This window comes from Mytilus galloprovincialis, chromosome 11, assembly GCF_965363235.1.
Source record: "Mytilus galloprovincialis chromosome 11, xbMytGall1.hap1.1, whole genome shotgun sequence".
Taxonomy (NCBI): Eukaryota; Metazoa; Mollusca; class Bivalvia; order Mytilida; family Mytilidae; genus Mytilus; species Mytilus galloprovincialis.
In genome coordinates, this window is record NC_134848.1 from 69,606,290 (window position 1) to 69,626,987 (window position 20,698).

Genomic DNA, 20,698 nt, shown 5'->3' on the forward strand with positions numbered 1-20,698 from the left:
TCTATAAAATTCATATCGGGTGTGGCTATGCCTCATCCGGTATACATTTAATTATTGACCCTAAAGATTCTCGTATAGGGACAATTGCACACTGTGAAACTAATAGTCTAATACTGCTATTGTCAAACAATTTGATTATTCTTTTCGAAAGAAACATCAAACACACACATATATGCGTATCTTCATTTGTTTAGTATATCATATAATGTCATTGAATCATTTATCAGTTGTTTGTTTACAAAATACAGAAATCGAAACCTCTTTATATCATTTGTTTCATATGCATACAGTACATTGAAATGTTTGACCCGATTTTATTTAGTGTGATTATTTTTGGAATAACTGATTGCTTTTCCAGAATTTCAACAGTCGGTTCGTAAATCGTGATCTTGAATTATTTTAACTATTTTACTTAGTCTGCTAACGTACAACTATATGCTTTTTTTTATGTATATTGTCATTACAGAATCAGCCTAATTACGCGTATAACGAAACTCCATATCAGTTATTCTCATCGTCAGGTACTTGTAGGACGATATGTGATTTCAGATGGGGAGGGGCAAGAATGAGGTACAAGAAAAATGTAAAGATGTCCTTTTCAAGAAATCCTATTGTTTGTTTCAGATGAGACCTTTAAACCTTACATAGACGTGCATAAAATACATTTAATTTTGTTTTCAAGGTACAAAACAATAAGTTCTTCAAAAAATGATCTGCAAATATTCTCAATTCTTAAAAGATTACGCTATTACAATACTGTAAAATCACATGATTTACGACACATTTGTGAAAAACAAAGATCTGGAATATCAAACCTGCCTGCTAACTGTGAAATATATATTTTAATATTCCTCATTTATAACCTTTGAAAAAACTTTAATTTTGTAACTTATATCCCATCGATACATCAATCACGAAGTATTCCTTTAATGATTGTATGTGAATGTAAAGAAAATGTTTATTGAAGTTATGAAAACCTATGCATTCTTTATCAAAATAGTTAATGAAAAGAATTTAACCGTTTTGCAATTTAACGTGTTTTCTGTTTAAAGGATTAGAAAAAAGTCATTCAAGAATATTTCATCATACGTCTTACTTAAATGAAAATTCGGTACAAAATTAAACACACAGCATTATTATGCCATTTACAGGAAAAATCATTAAAAAAATCTGACCCGTTATTAGCCACTGTCTTTAGTCAAATATCATGTGTTTAACTGTGTGTTTCCGTTTTATTCTAGGAAAATGTATTACTATAGCTAATGGCACGACTGGTATAATTAAGTGTGGACCTAGTCAGCACATTCACATGGAAAATATTTGGTTAGGAAATAACATGTGTCTATCACTGGGAACACGCTTCAACGTGTATAAGTCTACAATACAAAATATAACATGTCAAAATGTTTCAATATGTACCGTTCCGTTTTTCTCAGGTATACACAAATACCTCAACATACACTATCAATGTACAGGTTGGTATGTTATATCACTAGTGTTTGTGTTATGCTTTGTAAAACTATACTGTATTTTGCTTCAATAAAATTGGCACTGCAAATTTTTTCTACGAAAAAATGATATAGTAGTGATAATCCACTATAAGCTCTTGCATATATGCAGTATTATACTGATTTACCATACAATACTAGAGAATTGAGCGAGAGAAAAAAAAAGACCTATTTCCTTGGTAAAGCAAAGTCTAAATTGAAATAAAACATTAATCTGATTAAAAGGTATACAGTATATACTTAGTATCATATTTTTCAGACCAAAATAGATACTAAGGCCTAAAAACATGAAAAAAGAAAAACAAAACAAAACAGCAGTTGAAATAAGTGTTTTGAATAAAGTATAAAATCCACATAACTCTATTTCATGAAAATGATAGAATTGAAATTTGTTTTAGGTTGTTTATCTGTACCTCCTAACGATCAACGAGTAATCAGTTGTCCAGAACACACCACCATTAACGTTTACGATGTTTGGAATTCAATGAAGCATGGATGCCCTGCATACAATCAAATCCACAGAATATACATTAAAAATTTCAACATTAATTGTGAAAGAGGTGTTAATTGTTCTATATATAACAGTCATAGATCGACCATTCTTAGTTTATATTTCCACTGTGAAGGTTGGTATATATGTGCTACACTAGAGTCATTGAAATATTTTATTCAAATATGTGGAAGAGTATGTTAATGTAAATTTAAACAATTTGATATGACTTTTTGAAATTTGAAGCAAAACAAAAAGGATGAATAAAGTTTCCCTATTCATGCTATTTTGAATTCAATCTCAAAAGTGTAAAATTTTATTTATTATTGAATATTAAAGGCACTTTATTTATTGAACACCAATGTTTGAAACCAATTTTATATATTGCCACATTTTAACATGCTAAAGAATGTTACATTTTAATGCAATAATTCAGATTCTACATGCTTTACTTATAAAAAAAATATATCTCTCAAACTGTTAACATTTATGTGTTGAGCTATCTACAGGCGATACTACGTGTGTGATATGTTCTAAGTAATCCACAAAAAAATAATTGTCTCAGAGTACACAAAATGAGATTTTATACTATAAATGTCTGTTATTGTCAAACAACATGTTGTAAAAGGCCCTATAATTCTACATTTATATACCTGACAACTTTCAACCACCAAATACATATCTAAAATTAGTTTAACCCCAACGCCTGTTTCAAGTTAGAAGCCTATGGCCTTTGTGAGTGTTGTGTGATTTAAAATTCAAGTTCATTTATATGTTTTGGAATCTAGTATGCAGTCTATTTTCACAGAACTAGTAGAAGTGATAACGAAAATGGGGAATGTGCCAAAGAAAGAACAACTCGACCAAGGAGCAGATAACAGACGAAAAAAATACTTGTTCAGTGAAAATGGACGTCATACCAAACTTCGAAATATATAAAAGAAACTAAAATAAAAAATCATAAAAGACTAACAAAGGTAAGAGGCTCCTAACTTGGGAAAGATGCAAAAATTGAGCGGGGTTCAACATTTGTTTTTAGATCTTTACATTCCCCCTATACCTGCAGCCAATGTAGAAAAACAAACACACAGCAATACGAACAGTAAAACTCAGTTCACATGTATGTTTAGGGGCCAGTTTAAGGTGGCCTTCAGGAACTAGATTTTCACTCTATATTTAAGACCCTTTGGTGGCAATTGGCTTTTTCCTGCTCTTTTTGAATTGTTGTCTCTTTAATACATTCCACGTTTTAATTATCAGTTTTATAAATCCCAGAAATGGAGAAGAACAATATCATTTTATTTTGAAGTTATACATTTGAACTAACTTACTAATATAGTTCAAATATTTTACGATCGCTATCTTTTGAATACACGCATTGCTGTTTTAGGAATATTAACAAGCTTGACAAATCCAATGACGATACAGACAACCCCATCTTTCAACAGGGGAAAAGGAAAATCATCTATCACAAGTATAACAACTAGACCTTCAAGAGAAATGCGGTCTTTGTCTTCTGCTATTGCTTCTACAGAAAAAACAAGTAAGAAATGAATAAGAAAATTTTAATGGAATAAGATTGCTGTAAAATTTTAAACTCTGATGTCTTTCGTAGAAAAATCATAAGTCAAGTAGAGTCAAAATTTCGCCACGAATATTCCGTTCAGCATTGAAACACACAAACAATTACATTGTTAAGCTTCTAGACGATTATTCAAGAATATCAAGCAGCCATTTAAAATATAATTATGATTATCACCCAGTTTCTCATTTTTCTCTTTTCAGGCGTATTGGTTGGTATTGGTTAGTTCGAATATTTCGCCTGTCTTTTTTTATATTAATACTAACTTCTAGTCAATTTGATAATTTATGAAAAGGATTTCCTACAAGTGTTATTTTAATAGAAGGAAAATCATCTACATATATCTGTTTGGCAATCTCGTATCAAATTGCTCTAAAGTAACTTTCAAAAAAAGATTTATCTTACTTATGTACATACGTGAAAATCGCAACGGGTGTACCAGTGGCACAGGGTCTGCTTTCAATCTTGGGAACTTGTGATCCTGTAGTTTTTTGTGGGTTCGTGTTGCCCAATCTTTAGTTATGTATTTTGTTCTTTGTAAACTGTTGTCTTGTGGTCGTTTTAATTTTCCACTTACAAGTTTGACTATTAGTTGATATCTCTCACTTTTGATTGAATTGGTTCCTTACATAACAATAGCCATGCGCTGACTTGAATTAATGATCCCCATTCTGACTTGATGTATATTTGTTTAGATTCCGAACAGCCAAACAGAATCTCAACCTTGATTAGGTTTTTACCTTTACATGTTCTATGAGAGAAAAAATTAAAGTAATGATATTTCTATTCAAAAGTCACCCTTAGACATTTTACACTTGCAACAGAAAACTCATAAGTTATATTGAATTAATAGGTTGACAAATTTCAGTGTTAAAGTTTGTTTACGTCAGACTAACGTTTCGTTATCAAAAGCCTCATGGCTATAATAACAATCCAAAAAAGTAATAAGCATGTAATTTAAGGAAACTAACGATCTAAGTGAATGAGGCATTAATGACGTCTGTTTCAAAAAATGTCTTAACAATTTAAGATGTTTAATAACTTTGAATAATTATGTAGAGAACTAGTTTTTTTCATTGTTTACCTTGAAGAAACTAGAGACATAGATATCCTTACTTGCCTCTAAGGAGACATTTAATTTTTATTTTAAAGCATTCAGTTGGCATATAATGGTTTACACTATATAATTTCAGTAGGTAATACCTTAAACCAGCAATCAGAGAAAGCATTTCCAGGTAAGATTTGTGTGTAGTTTAAATTTTGATAACTGCTGTAGATTTTTAGATACGCATTTTTTCTACTTTTCTTTATTCATATGGTATAGAGTTTCGGAAGTTGACTAAGCTACATAATATAAAATGTAGACATTAACTTATCGGTCTACATAATACAAAATGAGATCCATATAAAAAATCAAACTTTAAAATACGACAAAAAAAACCTAGATCATGTGACTTTCAGTGAAATGCCTGACAAAAATTGATAATGTGTCTACAACATATTATTTACAAAGAAGACTAATGATTCGATATTTGAATAACTGATAAAATTGAGAAATTGGGTATATATTTACGGAAAGACATCAATCATGGCAGAAAAAATATAATTAGATTTGCCAAAATTCACATGATAGAAAACAAGACCTATAGCTAGATGACTAAGTTTCGACCATCAATGAAATAAGCATTACTAGTATTAGAATATAGGTAAAGCATGTTACTAAAGTTTATGTAGTTATATGTAAAAACAATTCAACGGAAAAAATCAACGGTATGTGTTATGCACAAACCAATAACCGAAACACAAGTACGATACACAAGGTAGCACGACAATAACTAAATATAAGGCTCATGACTCGCTTTTGATATACATTTGTTTTATAGTTGGGTTTGCGGCAGGTGCAGTTGCAGCGGGAATCATTATTATACTATTAATTCCATTTGCAGTGTTTTTGTACCGGTAAATATCTACTATCATATATTCCTGTGTTTTACTTCCAAATAAAATGTTTTGAAGTGTGTTTTATTCTTTTGTTCTATTTATTGACAAGTACAAACTTATACGTATCCGTTTTTGTAATTTATATTATGGCATTATAAACAACGCAAGGTATAATGAACAGAAATATACACAAAAATAGCAAATCTGGAGCTAGATTTATAAATTTTAAAAACTTATGGCATTTTATTTCAAAAGAGGTTTAATCACAAATAGCTAATTAATAACCAGACATGAAAAATACACTTTTCCTTATTAAAAACATCATAAAAACAAAGAATTAACCGCATACATTTTTTTATAAGATACAATAGAAAGTAAAACAGAAACAGCAGGAAAACAACTTAAGGTTATCTTCAGACCTTATTGATATGAAATTTGATGTTATGAATTCAATCTTTAAGTGTGCGTGGTAGAGGTGTGAGATTTTCTATAGTATGAATTATAAAGCAGTTAAAGCTTGATTTAATATAATACATCATACAAGGAAGTATATGTATTGCACATTTTTGGAAATCTGGATAGTTTCAGCGATGTATTATCAACAATAATGACTTGAAGGGAAAGGGCAATACAAGACAAAATGGACAACATGTACGTTATTCGTATGCAACATGGCAACTACAGGATTAACTACACCGTGGGGTTCATAGAAATTATTCATGTTTACATGTTTTCTTTGTTATGGAACGAAATCATCTTTTTACATAATCGCCGGTTGTTAAAGTACTTTTGGGGTATTTTCTACAATTATGACCTTGATTTGTTATGAAACGCATATGTAGCAAGCATCATTTATTCAGTCGACAGAGATTATATCTTATTTGAAAGTTTTGTATTTAATAATTTTTACCTGTTTGGCTCCTACTACACCCTTTTCCCTTTTTTTTTATACAGGAGACGATACAGAAACTCCATCCAAAAACCAAGACAAAAGCTTGATACACGGTCAAACCCAACATATGAATCTGAAACAGATGTAAAAATATATAGCCAAAATCTAAATATGGAAAGTTCGATATATACTGAGCCTGTTGAATTAGAAAATGATCAGGATATTGTCAGAACACCTCATGATAATGTAAACACTGACAACATAACGTATGACTATGCAAGAGAATCAAATTATCTTAACGATGACACATCTGACAACATGGAACAAGAAGTTGGAGACACATATCAGACAAAACAGATGAACTATAATACGTATTCTCATTTGCAAGATACTTTTATTGATTCTGATGACACAACATATGATCATGCAATACATCATAGAATCATAGAAATGTCGGAGAACAATTACTGTGTGTCTCGAAGTCAAATGTCAGACGATGATTATGACGTATCTGGGAATCATAATCGTTCTAACCACATGGATAGTTCGGATACAATATATAACTAAGTCTTATACATGATTTATCCAAGAAAGAGAATTTTCTATTAACTGAGATTTGTGACATAACTCATTTTCTCTTTTTGTATTTGTTCAACGAAATAGAATCATGCATATGTTGGATTTAATAAAATATCACTTTTTACAGTATTTCATATTTTCTAACCGCTATATACAAATAGTTAATAACAAGTTGTGAAAGTCATTGAGATATACGGTAAAGAAATTATGGGTGTGTTTGTTCAATCACTTTTGAATATAAAATAGTGAAAGAAAAATTCGCTTTTAGCAACAGGTCAATTTTGCCAAATTAGCTGAAAACATCTCTGATGAATTATTCACTACAGGTAAGATATTTTGACTTATTAAATCTGTACTTATGTGACCTTCAATGAAATCTCTTGTTCCTTGTCAGTTATTAAAAAGAAAAGAATGTTAATATTGAAGGTGTATCAAGCATACTACGTGTGTTCGAATAGTTCGATTAAAACGATCTTGCTTATTCAGGTAAAAACGCATAAAAAGAAAACTAAATCAATTACACATTGTTGCTTTCTATGTAAATCTTTAATTATTTTGATATTCAGTTAAATCACCATCTACAATCAATGTGAAAAATTGTATAAAGTACGAGATTGCATGCTCATTACTCCAGTGCCTCACTGTTTTTAAATATCTTGTGATGTCTGCTGTTGATTAAATATGTAAGTTGTTGTTCTGTGGTTTGCATGGTGTGTCGACTGTTATATTATATGTTTAAGCATTTCTCACACATGTTTGAAGAAATTTATCTTTGACATAGATGTTCATCTTAAATTATCGTTGTATCCCGTGCATTTTGTAAGATAATTTCAAGGATAGAGAGGACATCACACACAGAAGGGGAGTCAAAATTAATAAGTCAAATTTGACAAAATATTAAAAATATATGTAGAGTTGTCACATCGGGTCACAGAGAAAATTAATCTCGTTGAGATGACCCACGATAATCTATAAATATATCTAAAACTGTGTATCGAACTTTTTCAATTTACTTGGGAAAATTCTAGATCAAAAATATTATTTGTATGGCCGGAAAGTTGTGTTTCCCTTTGTGTTTCCTTATCTGGCAAATTATATAGTTCTCTATTATCCAAATAATAATTTCCCTGTATGAAATAATGAATTGTTTAAAATCCATACTTCCTGGTATTAAGTACATTCAGAAAATGAAAACAAAGCCCTTGTCACTTTCATCCGTCTGATGCTTTTTCTGGATTCATCAGGTTCGCTTACAACCAAATTTTTGAAAGCCCGGTATAAATAAGAACGATACCCTTAATAATAACAGTACTTGCCCTTTATTCGCTGCATTGAAACCCCATATCCTTTGGCTGTTTATATGCTCTTTGGTCGGGATGTTATCACTTTAACATATCCCTATTTACAATCTCAATTTTATTTTATTCAAACACAATTCAGCTTATGTAACTTACACATACAAATTTAAAAGCATAAGTGTTTAATTATTTGAATTAAGGGAGTTCGCTTCTCAGTTTCAAAGTAATTAACTTTTCAAAGCACTAGTTTATATTGATAGGGAATTGATAAAAGAATCCAAAGAGCAAAAAAAAATATATAGGTCACCGTGCTTGTTTTCGAGATATGAGCCGATATTGGCGGGAAAAAATTCTCTCTGGACTTTTCATAGCTTTATCATTGACAAGTTGAAGTTCTCAAAAACTGTTGAAATGTAATTAAAATTTTATAAGACTTTTACAGAGGGCTTATCATAATACATGTTAAAGATTTATTAAAAGAAAAATGGGGGTCACCGGGCAAATTTTTTAAAGGCATTCAAATGGATAAAACCAGAGGATTCCGAAAATCTGACAAAAAATCCAAAACATGACAAGCCAGCTTCCTTAATTTAAACATTACAAAGAGTTTGCTTCATTAGATCATTTGGCGGAGAATGATAACAAATAAGGTGTATAATGCAATAAGAGCATTATACTATTATCACCTTGATAAAGAATTGTTGGCCGTTAAATTTGATAACACACAATTAATGATTTAAGCCATTACAAGAATGTATTTTCATTTTAAAAGTTTATCATATGACAATATTTTTTCACATACTAAAATACTAATCTTCAATCAGATTTATTATCACACGTATTACACAATCAGTTTTCTCTTTCATTATTATTAAATCTATCAATTTAAATTCTGAGGCAATGTGCAGAAAATCTATTTCTACAAAGACATGGCTAAATGTGTATGTGATTATAACATGACATAACAATGATGAGTTCAATTGGATATATTCGTTCAAAAAAGTTGCCAAACTTTATTCTATTAACATAGAAGTAGGAACATTTGTAAATTGATGCGGAGAGAGTAAAACGTGAGATTTGCGACCGTTAAATCAACATTGACGGTGGCAACTCTTCAACAACAGTACTGCCAATACGATTATAATGCATTACATACAATAATACGATAAAACTTGAAAAAAGGTCTAAATTTGTCAAATAGAAACAAATCCGCGAAACTTCATGAATGATTTTGGTACAAAGACGTCATGGTTAAACGTGCCGTCATACAAATGAAAACTTACAAACTGGAGGTTATTACGTTACCTGTTCGATTCAAATTCAGATAAAATTACATTAAAACGGCGAATTCGAGGTATGTGTTGTTTTATTTTCGACTATATAGTAGTAATCGAACATTTGTTGATTCAATCAATTCAAAATGGCGGCTTCCTACTTAAAACGCCTGATCAAATGTGGATTTGACGGCAACTTTAAGCCAATGAAAAAAATGTTGCATCCAAATTGCATTAAAATAAACGATTATCATCCTGTTCAAAAGAGGATCAAACATAGTACAGAAATGAATGTGTGTTTTCTAGACTGTGGACATTTTCAAAGTTAACCAATTTTTAAGTGCCAATCTATTGTGAATTTGGAATCCTTTTGAGGTTAATGAAACTTATATATTGCCTCGTAATTGTTGCTTTGGGTTTTTTGTCTAAATTTTTATTATCTGAAACATTCCATTTTCATTGGATGAATGCAATGTCATATAATATAACAAAATTGGCTTGATTTATTTATGAATAGATTGTGGTCCAATGCGTGTTCGGTGTTCAAATATCTACAACTTTGTTAGGTTTATTTTTAATTTCTTTTCTAGCAATTTTAATTCGAACGCACTTAATGAAAAGCGCATCACGATTACTAATATTACCATTGCACCCAATGAAGCCTCATACTTTTCTGATCAAATTATTTACCTAGATAAGATTAGTATTTGGTTGATAATAAAATTGTCATTAACTCATCAAATATATCAGTCTTAGGATTGTGTATTCTAATCGTGCGTTTTGTCTACGAAACCCTCAATAGTTACGCTCGAAAAGAAATGCAAAATGCAACTTAAATTAAAAAACTGAAGAGCATTGACGACTCATATTCCTAAATATTAACCATGGTTTTAGCACTTTTTTGATTAGGGTTTTTTGTTGATTTTTTCGATAAGAAGCTAAATACTTCACCTTCCATCAAATCATAGAATTGGTGTACTCGATGATAGGATTCAATGTCAGTTATAGGCAGCGTCCAAGCACCGGTCGGTGGGAGACACATAACATATATTTATTTAAAACCAATATTTTATCACTAGGATGTGTTCATACATCTCCCTTTTCAACATTTATTTTCACTGTTATGCAATTCAAAAACGCGTACTATGTAAGATAAAGTAATGATTCAATAGATCACACAAACAGCTGAAGTATGAAGTCATTGTATATAAATCAAAATACATACAAAAAAAAATATAAATTCTGATCAAATGTATGATGTATGTGTTCCGAAAATATAAGATAAAATAATTTTAAGACCATATTGAACCTACAACATCTGATATAGCTCTATATAGCAATGCATTTTTTTTTCTAATTGTACACTGGTTTATTGAAAAGATTTGTTTTCAATGTATCTTTTCTTTTTGTAAATTGGTTTTGAGTCTATACCCTGCAATATGTAATTGTAACTAAATAAAATTGAGAATGGAAATGGAGAATGTGTCAAAAAGACAACAACACGACCATGGAACAAACAACAGCAGAAGGTCACCAATAGGTCTTCAATGCAGAGAGAAATTCCAGCACCCTGAGGCGTCCTTCAGCTTGCCCCTATATATACTAGTTCAGATACTAGTTCAAAGCATACTTGCTAAAATTGTGTTTGATCAAAACATAAAAATGCTAAAATTATACAGTAACATTCAAATGTCGTAAAGCCTATCGTATGAAACGGTTTTGTTTGACACAGTTCCTGGTGTATGAAATACTTACAGATATGATAGTGTTACAGGATGCGACACAAGTTTCTATTTTGCGGCATCTTTTGATTTATTATAAGTTCAATGTTTCCTTATTGACACAATCAAACATGTTTATATTAATCCAAAAATGAATAGAATGACTGCAATACATATTGTATGTCTTGCAACTTTTAGGATAATTAGTGCTCTAGTTGAAAATTTCTATAATGGTTTGTATATCTTTGTTTCAGTTTATTTTTTAACTATATAGTTCAACATCACATATCCCTTCATAAGAATTTAAAAAAAATTATGACTTTGTCATGTGTAATTCTATTAAATACAATTCATTTACTTTGTTTTTCAAATGTATAAACGATTTCTGCATGTAATTATCGTATAATACTGTTGTCTATATTTGACGAAAACGATTCCAACAATATGTACTTAAGGCCAGTATTCATTACCATTTGCTGATGCTATGTGAATATTCATTTTTTTAGACTTTTAAATATGAAGAATCCTGAATCTTTTTACATTCTTATGTTCAACTGTATTTTATGTTTATGCAATGAAAGAAGTTGTATATACATTTATTTTCTAGTATAAAGATATCTAATTTTGTAACCACATCTTTTGTTGTCAGGAGTGAACTGCCATTCGATTGTTAAAAGCCGCTATGGCGAACTGCAATGCAAGAATATATCAAGTGTATATTTAAAACCATTTTGGTTTGACGAACATCAGAAATGTACCTATCAAAGTTCTTCCACGAGTCTCAATGCACATTTACCAGTGGAATGCCATGGTTACATCACATGCAATACGAATCAATCTCGACCAAAGCAAGCAATGAGGTATCAAAACGACAGCAGACATATTAATATTGACAGTGAGTGATTTAAAGTTAACATATCTCCTGCGTGAGGAGCTTGAAATAAACAATGCAGCCTGTTTCGGATTTTCGTAGACGTGGTCAAAGTTGAAGTCATTATTTATTTGGAACAAAAATTCATAAGTTTAAAATCTAAGAAGTTCAGGGCATATAAATATTGAAAATATACCGCACAGCTATATATTTTGACCTTTGAATAAAATAGTAGTGCATATCAACTTTCCGTTCTGGAAAATATTTTTTTACGAGACTTTTCGCCCTAGAAAGGGTTCATATTGGATATTGCATTTCCTATATTTACAGAATTGCAAATTATATGAATGAGTTACTTCTTTCCAAAAATGGCATAGGAACGGGAAACCGTATGTCATATTTAAATCGATATTTAAAAATGGGGATCAATTCTTTCTATCAAGATATTGATCGGCTTTGGTTTGCTAAGTTTTTGAAGTATCTAAACCACAGATCAAACATTCTAAACAATCGATCTACTTAATTCAAAGTTGACTAAAATTGCCATGTTGCCTACGGTATATTAATGTTGCTGTAAAAAAATCGGTTTTCGTCACTTATAGGCCGGAAAATTAAATCTGCTATTGCCGAACGTGTCCTTAAAAATAATCACTCAATCAATCAAGCAACTTATGAAAATTCAATAAATAGTATACCAATTTATTTATTACAGACTATTTTCCACTATACTCTGGAGATATAGCCAGCATCATATGCCAGTCATCCAGAGCCGTGAACATTGACAATATGCCGTATAATAACACAATTTGTGAAGCTTCAAACGACCAACTCTCAGACAAACAAATATGTGAAAGGTCGTTTACATGTTCCATTGAAAACACTAACAAAACAGGAAGCATTGATGTAAACTGTACAGGTTTGTGTGCACTAAAAGAAGTTATGTTTCTATATGTACTAATATAGTTAGATATGAACAAACGCATAACGAACCAACGGATTTTAAGATATTTAAAAGCTGACTTTCCTTCAATTTAACTTAAACATAGGCTAACAATATTATCAAAACGATATGTAAAAAATATTACTGCACCAAGAATTAGGAATTAGGAATTTAACTAAAATTTCAAATAACAAAATACCGAACTCTGAGGACAAATTCAAACAAATGAATGACAACTGTTATATTCCTAACTTGGTACAGCATTTTGTTTGTAGAAAATGATGGATTTAATATGGTGTTATAGCTAGCTAAACTGGTATGCTAGTCGTAAAAAAATTACATTGCATTGAGAACGGGGTCAGAATAAAACAAACAGACATATTGGGTAAAACTGTCAAATATTTGGGAACAGTAGTCTGCTTTGTGTTAAAATCTTAAATATTAACAAACAAAAATATATGCAACAAAGACACACAAAAAGGCACTATGTGAATCAAAATATGAGAAAGACTTAATTGTATATATTGTACCATTCAAATTCAAAGGAACAATATGTGCCACACTTTGAATTATCCAATGACAGAACATTTTATTTAAATTGGAAAGTGACATTTAAGAATAATAATAGTTTCTTTTCGATCGCCTCCATAAGCTAAAAAACAATAAGTAAATTATAAAACTTTTGAATTTTTAAAATACTACGGCTTTTCCACTATAGAAAATTGTTTTTAACCCTAGCTGTATTTGACAAAACTTTTCGGAATTTCGATCCTCAATGCTCATCAACTTCGTATTCTGTTTGGCCTTTTTGACTTATTTGAGCGTCACGTGCACTAATGAGTCCTTTGCAGACAAAACGTGCGTCTGACGTAAATACAAAATGTAATCCTGGTATATATGATGAGTTAATTTACACCACTGGGTTGATGCCACTGCTGGTGGACGTTTTGTCCAGGAGGGTATCACCAGCACCTCTGTTATGACAGGAATTATTATGGTCATAATTATAAATAAACTGTTTACAAAACTTTTTTTTTTAAATACTAATGCTTTTCCACCTCAGGAATAGATTACCTTAGCTGTTTCTGGCAAAACTTTTAAGAATTTTGGTCCTTAATGCTCTTAATTCTTTTTATGTATTCAAGAATTGAAAATGGTCCCTGGGAGATCCTTTGTGATTGTGTCATTTATGCGTGCTACCGTATTGCGGTATATGTCACATCTTCCTTTATTCTTCAGAGGTGGGGCTTATTTTAGATTGACAATTCTGCATCTAATTGGTCAACATACATGATCAAAAGAGGTATAATGATATTTTGAAAACACCGAAATTATTTAATATATAAAAACTAATGGATCATGTTTCTCAGGTTGAAATGTTTCTACTAAGAATTAAGGTTTTATATGTGTCCCTCCCTAAATAGAAAACAAATACAGAAACGGGATCAAATAATGACATTGCTATTTTGACTAGGTGAATGTAGATCCCGATTTTTAAGCGTATGCGTAGCAGAATATAAGAGAAGAGTAGAATTTGTGTTCAAGAGCATACCTATGTTATTTTTCCTTTTTCCTGGTATGTTGATCATAAAGTGGAATACACGCAAGGAAATTATATATTGAGATTACATAACAGATACATTGAAAGTAAACAAACCACTTATGTCATTTATGCTGTACTTAGTAATAAATGTAAATAATTGTTTTATGTAATGTTATCAATTTCAATGGTACGATATCAATCACGGTACTCTTACACAGGCTTGATCAACCAGCACGAAAGAGGCATATTTATAATTACATAATTAATTTGGCAGCACTAATACCACTCGTCAAAAAAAAAAAAAAAAAAAAAAAATCAATTAAATCTAAAAAAGAAACGGATATTAATAAATATAAAAAACAAAGGAATAAAGTGAATAATATGATAAAAGAACGAAAGAAAATTTTGAGAAAAACTTGGAAAATACAATACTAGATAACGCTTCAGATTCTAAAACTTATTGGAAAATTATGAAGATGCTTATTAAGCCAAACAGAGGATCTAATAACATACCCCCATTAAAAAATATTCTTAATGATGATCGTTTTGAGGAGTTCGCCGATAGAGACGACGAGAAATGCGACATTCTAAATAACTATTTTTGTTTCATTTCATCGCTAGCAGATGTTGATGCTCAATTACCCGATTTCGACAAAAAAAACTAACAATTTATTGAATGATATAGTGATTAGTACTAGTGAAATTGTTGATATCATAAAAACTATAAATCCAAAAAAAGCGTCAGGCCCGAATGCTATTAGTCATAAGATGCTTAAAATTTGTCCCGAAAAAATTGCAATTCCATTATGTATTATATTTAATAAATCCTTGCATCAGTGCAAATATCCTTCCAGCTGGAAAATAGCAAATGTTATAGCCTTATTTAAAAAGGGGGATAGTTCATTACCTTCCAATTATAGACCTATATCACTCATAAGTTGCATAGGCAAAGTCATGGAACGTGTTGTATATAAATATGTTTACAACCACTTACAAAGATTTAAATTAATTTATGAGTATCAATCGGGTTTTCTTCCTAAATGTTCAACGGTTCACCAACTGTTAGAAATATATAATTGCATATTGAACTCACTTGAAAAGAAATAGATATGTTGTTTTGTTTTTTGCGATTTCTCTAGAGCCTTTGATAAAGTTTGGCATGATGGTTGCTTACATAAAATGAAGGCTTATGGTATAAATGGAAATCTGTTAAAATGGTTTAGAAGCTACTTAAGTGATAGAAAACAAAGGGGGTTATCAAGCAATCTTCTTCAAAACTTTGCAGTATTTCAGCTGGAGTTCCTCAAGGGTCGGTCCTTGGACCATTACTTTTTATAATATATATTAATGATATTGCAGAAAGACTTATTTCTCTGTGCAGACTCTTCGCAGATGACACATCGTTCAGCTGTGCGGATCGTGATGCTTTTCAGATAGAAACTGTGATAAACCATGATCTAGAAAAGCTGAACGAATGGTCCAAAAAATGGTTAATGTCTTTTAATCCAGATAAAACAGAAATTATGTTATTTTCTAATGTTGAAACCCCAGAAATGAACTTTATATTCAATGATAAAAATATACCTATTACAAATATTCATAAACATTTAGGGGTTACATTTAGCAATGATGCTAAATGGAATGCCCACGTTGATAATATTATCTTAAGCACGTCTAAACATATAAATATGCTAAGGAAGTTGAAATATAAACTGAGCAGGAAAAATTTAGAAAAACTCTATTTAGTTTTTATAAGACCTTTATTCGAGTATGCAAGTGAGGTTTGGGATAGTATTGGGGTAGGTTATGTCATTAAACTGGAGCAATTACAGCTCCAAGCTGCTAGGATAGTTACGGGGTTACCTATATTCACAAGCTCAAGGGTTATTTATGAAGAACTTGGATGGGAAACATTAGCTGAAAGAAGAGAGAGAAGAAAAATCCAAATGTTTTATAATATTCAAAATAATAATGTTCCAGAATATTTGTCAAATTTAATTCCCCAAAAAATACAAAGTATGACGGTCTATCCTCTACGTAATGGAAATGACATCATTATTCCATTCTGCAGACTAGCATTAACTAATGATTCTTTTATTCCATCAACCATACGTCTTTGGAATAATCTTGAGGATTCAACTCGTGATGTGGAATCAATTAATAAATTTAAAACTGAACTAAAAAACCGTTATCATCAGAGTAATATATTTGTACCGAAGCAATATGAATTTGGAAATCGAAAATTGAATATAATTCTCACCCAACTTCGATGTTTTGCATCATCCTTAAACTATGATCTATATAGGGTCAATATTATTTCTGACCCTTCCTGCCGCTGTGGTGTTAATCGTGAAGATTCCTATCATTTCTTTTTTAAATGTATATTATATTCAGACATACGAAATAAAATGTTTGAAAGTCTGCGCTGGCTTCCAAATGATTGTAAAATTAACATAGAACTACTTACCTCGGGTAGTTGTCTTCTTTCTCTAGAGCAAAACCAAACCATTTTCAAAAATGTCTTTGAGTTTATTAAAAGTTCGGAAAGATTTCAAATTGTCTAGGTAGCAAACCATGATCGCACACACATCATCATCTAAGTAAAATTGCTTCTCCCCTTTTTTGTCCTTTTTATTTTTTCGTTTTTTTTTGTTTTTTTTTTGTTTTTTTTTTGTTTTTTATTATTATTTGTTTTTTTTGTTGTTATTTTTTTGTTTTTTTGTTGTTTTTTTTTTGTGTTTCTGTTTTCTAAATAATGATTTATTTATTTATATTTTTTTATTTTTTTTTCTGTATTATTATTGTTTTCTTTTTCTTCAATTTTCCGTCTCTTGATCCATATTTATATATGTTACAGGCATTTTCTAAATTTAGGCATTTTGTAAAGTGACTGAATTTTCAGGCAATTTATAAAATGCCTAAACTTGACAGGCATTATACAAAATGCCTAAACTTGACAGGCATTATACAAAATGACTAAAAATACCTAGTCATTTTGTAAAATGCCTAACATTTAGAAGCAAAATTTAACAAATTGCCTGTTCAGTTTTAGGCAATTTGTAGAAGAAGGACATTGACCATAGTGGACAAAGCACAATGTCTTGCAAAGAAAATTTCTTATGGTTCAGTACTTGGAAGGTTTGTTTGTCATAGGATATATTATTTTTAGTGAAACTAAGTAAAGTACATACTCAATTCGTAATTCTGATACCAGAAGTGAATTTATGACTATATTGTCAATAGAACAAAATTAACAATAGAATTTTTTGAAATTCTAGATTCAAAACAGTAGGGTGAAAAATGTGTAGACAAAAAAGATTTTTTTATTGACTGATTGCTGTACATGTCATGCATGTAGAATTCTTAATGTGAAAAAAGTTTTGCATTTGAATAAAATATGGCAATATATTTAATGTTCCTTTTCAGAAATAATGAGAATTTTAGATTGGTACATACACATCGAAACAAACTCCCCTCTACAATATGGGTTTCGCCATACACGGCTGTGTTTTGTTGTGATGCAAATGTATGGTTGGTAGTGTCATCTGATACGTGTTTCAATCAGTACAGCCTTCTGCAAATTGTGTCTACGTTTAAATTTATATGGTCCAATATATGGATTGGAGAAAATTTTGGTTTAAGATCACAATTTTTTTAAATTGAATATAAAGGGCAATAACTCCATAAGGAGCAATTGACAGTTTTTGTCATATTGTCTTATTTTTAGATTGTACGATGTAAATTTTTTAACGTTATTGCTGTTTAGTTTATCTCTATAGGCTTTAGATATTATGAAAGATAATAAACAAAATTGTAAAATTTACTCAGTAAAACTGCATTTAACAGACAGATAACAGTGCTTTGACAGAATAAGTATCTAATGCTAAAGAAGATATCCATGTGTGCCATGTGTGCTTATTGCGAACCACAATGAAGTCGGAAGTTAAGTATTTGTCAGTAAAGGTACATTGTAATGAAACGGTAAAATATATCATGATTCAGGTTTCGCAGACTTTGGTTAAAGTGCTTAAACCAGATTTAATGCCAAACAATGTATTTACAAACAAATCAGGACAAATATTGTGTGACAGTTCTGTTGTCCAAACATTTTGAGAAATGAAAAATATTTTTTTTAGAGGTTTTTGGAATAATTCAGTAAAGTTTGTTAATACTCTTATTTTTAATTCAGTAATTATCATAATTAAAGCTGCTCCGGTGTTGAAAGCTTTTAATTTTATATAATTTCATTCTATAAAACCATTTCAGGCATTTTGTAGAATGCCTATCAATTTTTCCAGGCATTTTGTAAAATGCCTAGAAAAATTAGTCATTTTGTATAATGACTGAATTTTGAAGGCATTTTAGAAAATGCCTAAAATTTTCAGGCATTTTACAAAATGCCTAAATTTAGAAAATGACTGTAACATATATATATTTACTAAATAGATATACCATTCTATACATGCATGCTCATACATATATTTTTGTATTATATTGCTATAAATGTTAAATGGAGAAGACTTCATAAGTCTGTTTGACTTGTGTCTTATCCAATTTGTACTTTAACAAATAAAATATGTTTAAACTAAAACCACTCGTCATATCAATCCTTAACAAAAATAACATTCGAAATTCAATTGGTGTTTCCACTTGAAATGGGTTTATATTGAAAGAATTCAGATGAATTCTTTATCTAATCAAGGAAAAGAAAGAAATGTGTTTATGTACTCATCTGTAATTTGTCAGTTAAATGTTGCATACATAAAATAAATATTTTTTTAAGTACTTTTTGTACTTCAATAGAATTTAAAAAAAAAAGGTTCCCAAAAAAATATGTGAAATCATAAAAACATATATCATTGAAATAAAAATACTTCACTCAATGAATTAATAATTTTACAGTATGTTTTTAAAAACAGATTTGAATTACAATACACGAGCAAAAGAAGAAGGTTCATTTTTCTTTCATGAACAGCACACAACTGTTTTGCTTCGTGGAAGATATTCAAAATCATGGAACAATTTACTTTAATGAACAAAGTACAAACAGTTAACACGCTGTTAATGTTTTAAAAATTTTCATTACATAATTTAACAAACACGAAAAAAACGAAAACAAAGGATTACCTGTCTATAAGTTATATTACCCAATTACAAAAATCTACTGTAGAGTCTGCGATCTTTTTTTATCTGTTTTTATTCATTTGTTTGCTATTGTTTATAACAAATGTGTATAATTTTAGTTATGTTTTATATTTGTGTGTGTGTCATTTCTATTGATGGTGGTATCCATCCTAGCTTTTAAATCAATATTACGTCGTTATTTTACCAGTGGGCAATATTATACCAAGCGATGACACAACTATACAATCTCATGGTAGGTCAATTCAATAAAATAATAATGAGTCGCATACTGTAGAAAATTATTTTGAGTCTGCCATGGTCATTTTTACTTGAATGTCTGCACATTAAAATTTCGAGCTTTCAATCAATTTAATCACTGGTCTTATGCATTTATTTCAGTACGGTTCAAATAATTTGCATCCAGTCTATTCATTAATTTAAAGTAGTTGTTTATACAGTTAAGAAATATGTTGATGGGCACAGGTAAATAAACACCTATTGCAAAGACTGAACAGATGGCTAGTTATTTAGTACAATAATCATGATCATTATGATAACCGTTTTATGTTGTTTTCTGATTTACTGAAATGTTAATATGTATATCAATATATTCTTATTCGTATTCGTCATTGTTCGTGTCATTAAGATTTTATGTTATACGAAAAAGTTTCTAGAGTTTGCAGACTTTTGATTAGTTCAAGTTTAATTGATACTTCAATTTTTTGTGTGTGTGATTAAGGCTATTTGAAGGTTGGCAAATTTCTTTTGTAATTCTCAAGGTTATTTAAAGGTTGACGTCATATATTATAACCTGCTCATAATATACGTATGGGTTGTCATGTAAGTAGAGTCTATGAATGAGAAACTTATGATGACATCAATATTTTTCTCCATATTTTATGGTTATAAATAGATATCTTAATTTCCATTTTAGG

At 30.2% G+C, this 20,698-nt stretch overlaps 1 protein-coding gene across 1 annotated transcript; it reads left to right on the forward strand.

Annotated features, from left to right (window-relative positions):
• Positions 1 to 229: 229 nt before the first annotated feature.
• On the forward strand, positions 230 to 7,003 carry LOC143051334 (uncharacterized). Its single transcript, XM_076224273.1, has 7 exons — positions 230 to 372; positions 1,242 to 1,475; positions 1,907 to 2,134; positions 3,389 to 3,541; positions 4,774 to 4,815; positions 5,464 to 5,539; positions 6,476 to 7,003. Exons 1-7 carry the CDS (start codon positions 300 to 302, stop codon positions 6,978 to 6,980), a joined length of 1,311 nt encoding a protein of 436 aa, XP_076080388.1. The 5' UTR covers positions 230 to 299; the 3' UTR covers positions 6,981 to 7,003.
• The last annotated feature ends 13,695 nt before the right edge of the window (positions 7,004 to 20,698 follow it).

What these genes read in the sequence shown, in the direction of transcription:
- LOC143051334 (XM_076224273.1), top strand. Translation starts at nt 300, where the DNA reads ATGTTTGACCCGATTTTATTTAGTGTGATTATTTTTGGAATAACTGAT. An exon ending in TTCCAGAATTTCAACAGTCG is followed by an intron (nt 373 to 1,241) that starts GTTCGTAAATCG and finishes GTTTTATTCTAG; the next exon opens with GAAAATGTATTACTATAGCT. An exon ending in TGCTTCTACAGAAAAAACAA is followed by an intron (nt 3,542 to 4,773) that starts GTAAGAAATGAA and finishes ATATAATTTCAG; the next exon opens with TAGGTAATACCTTAAACCAG.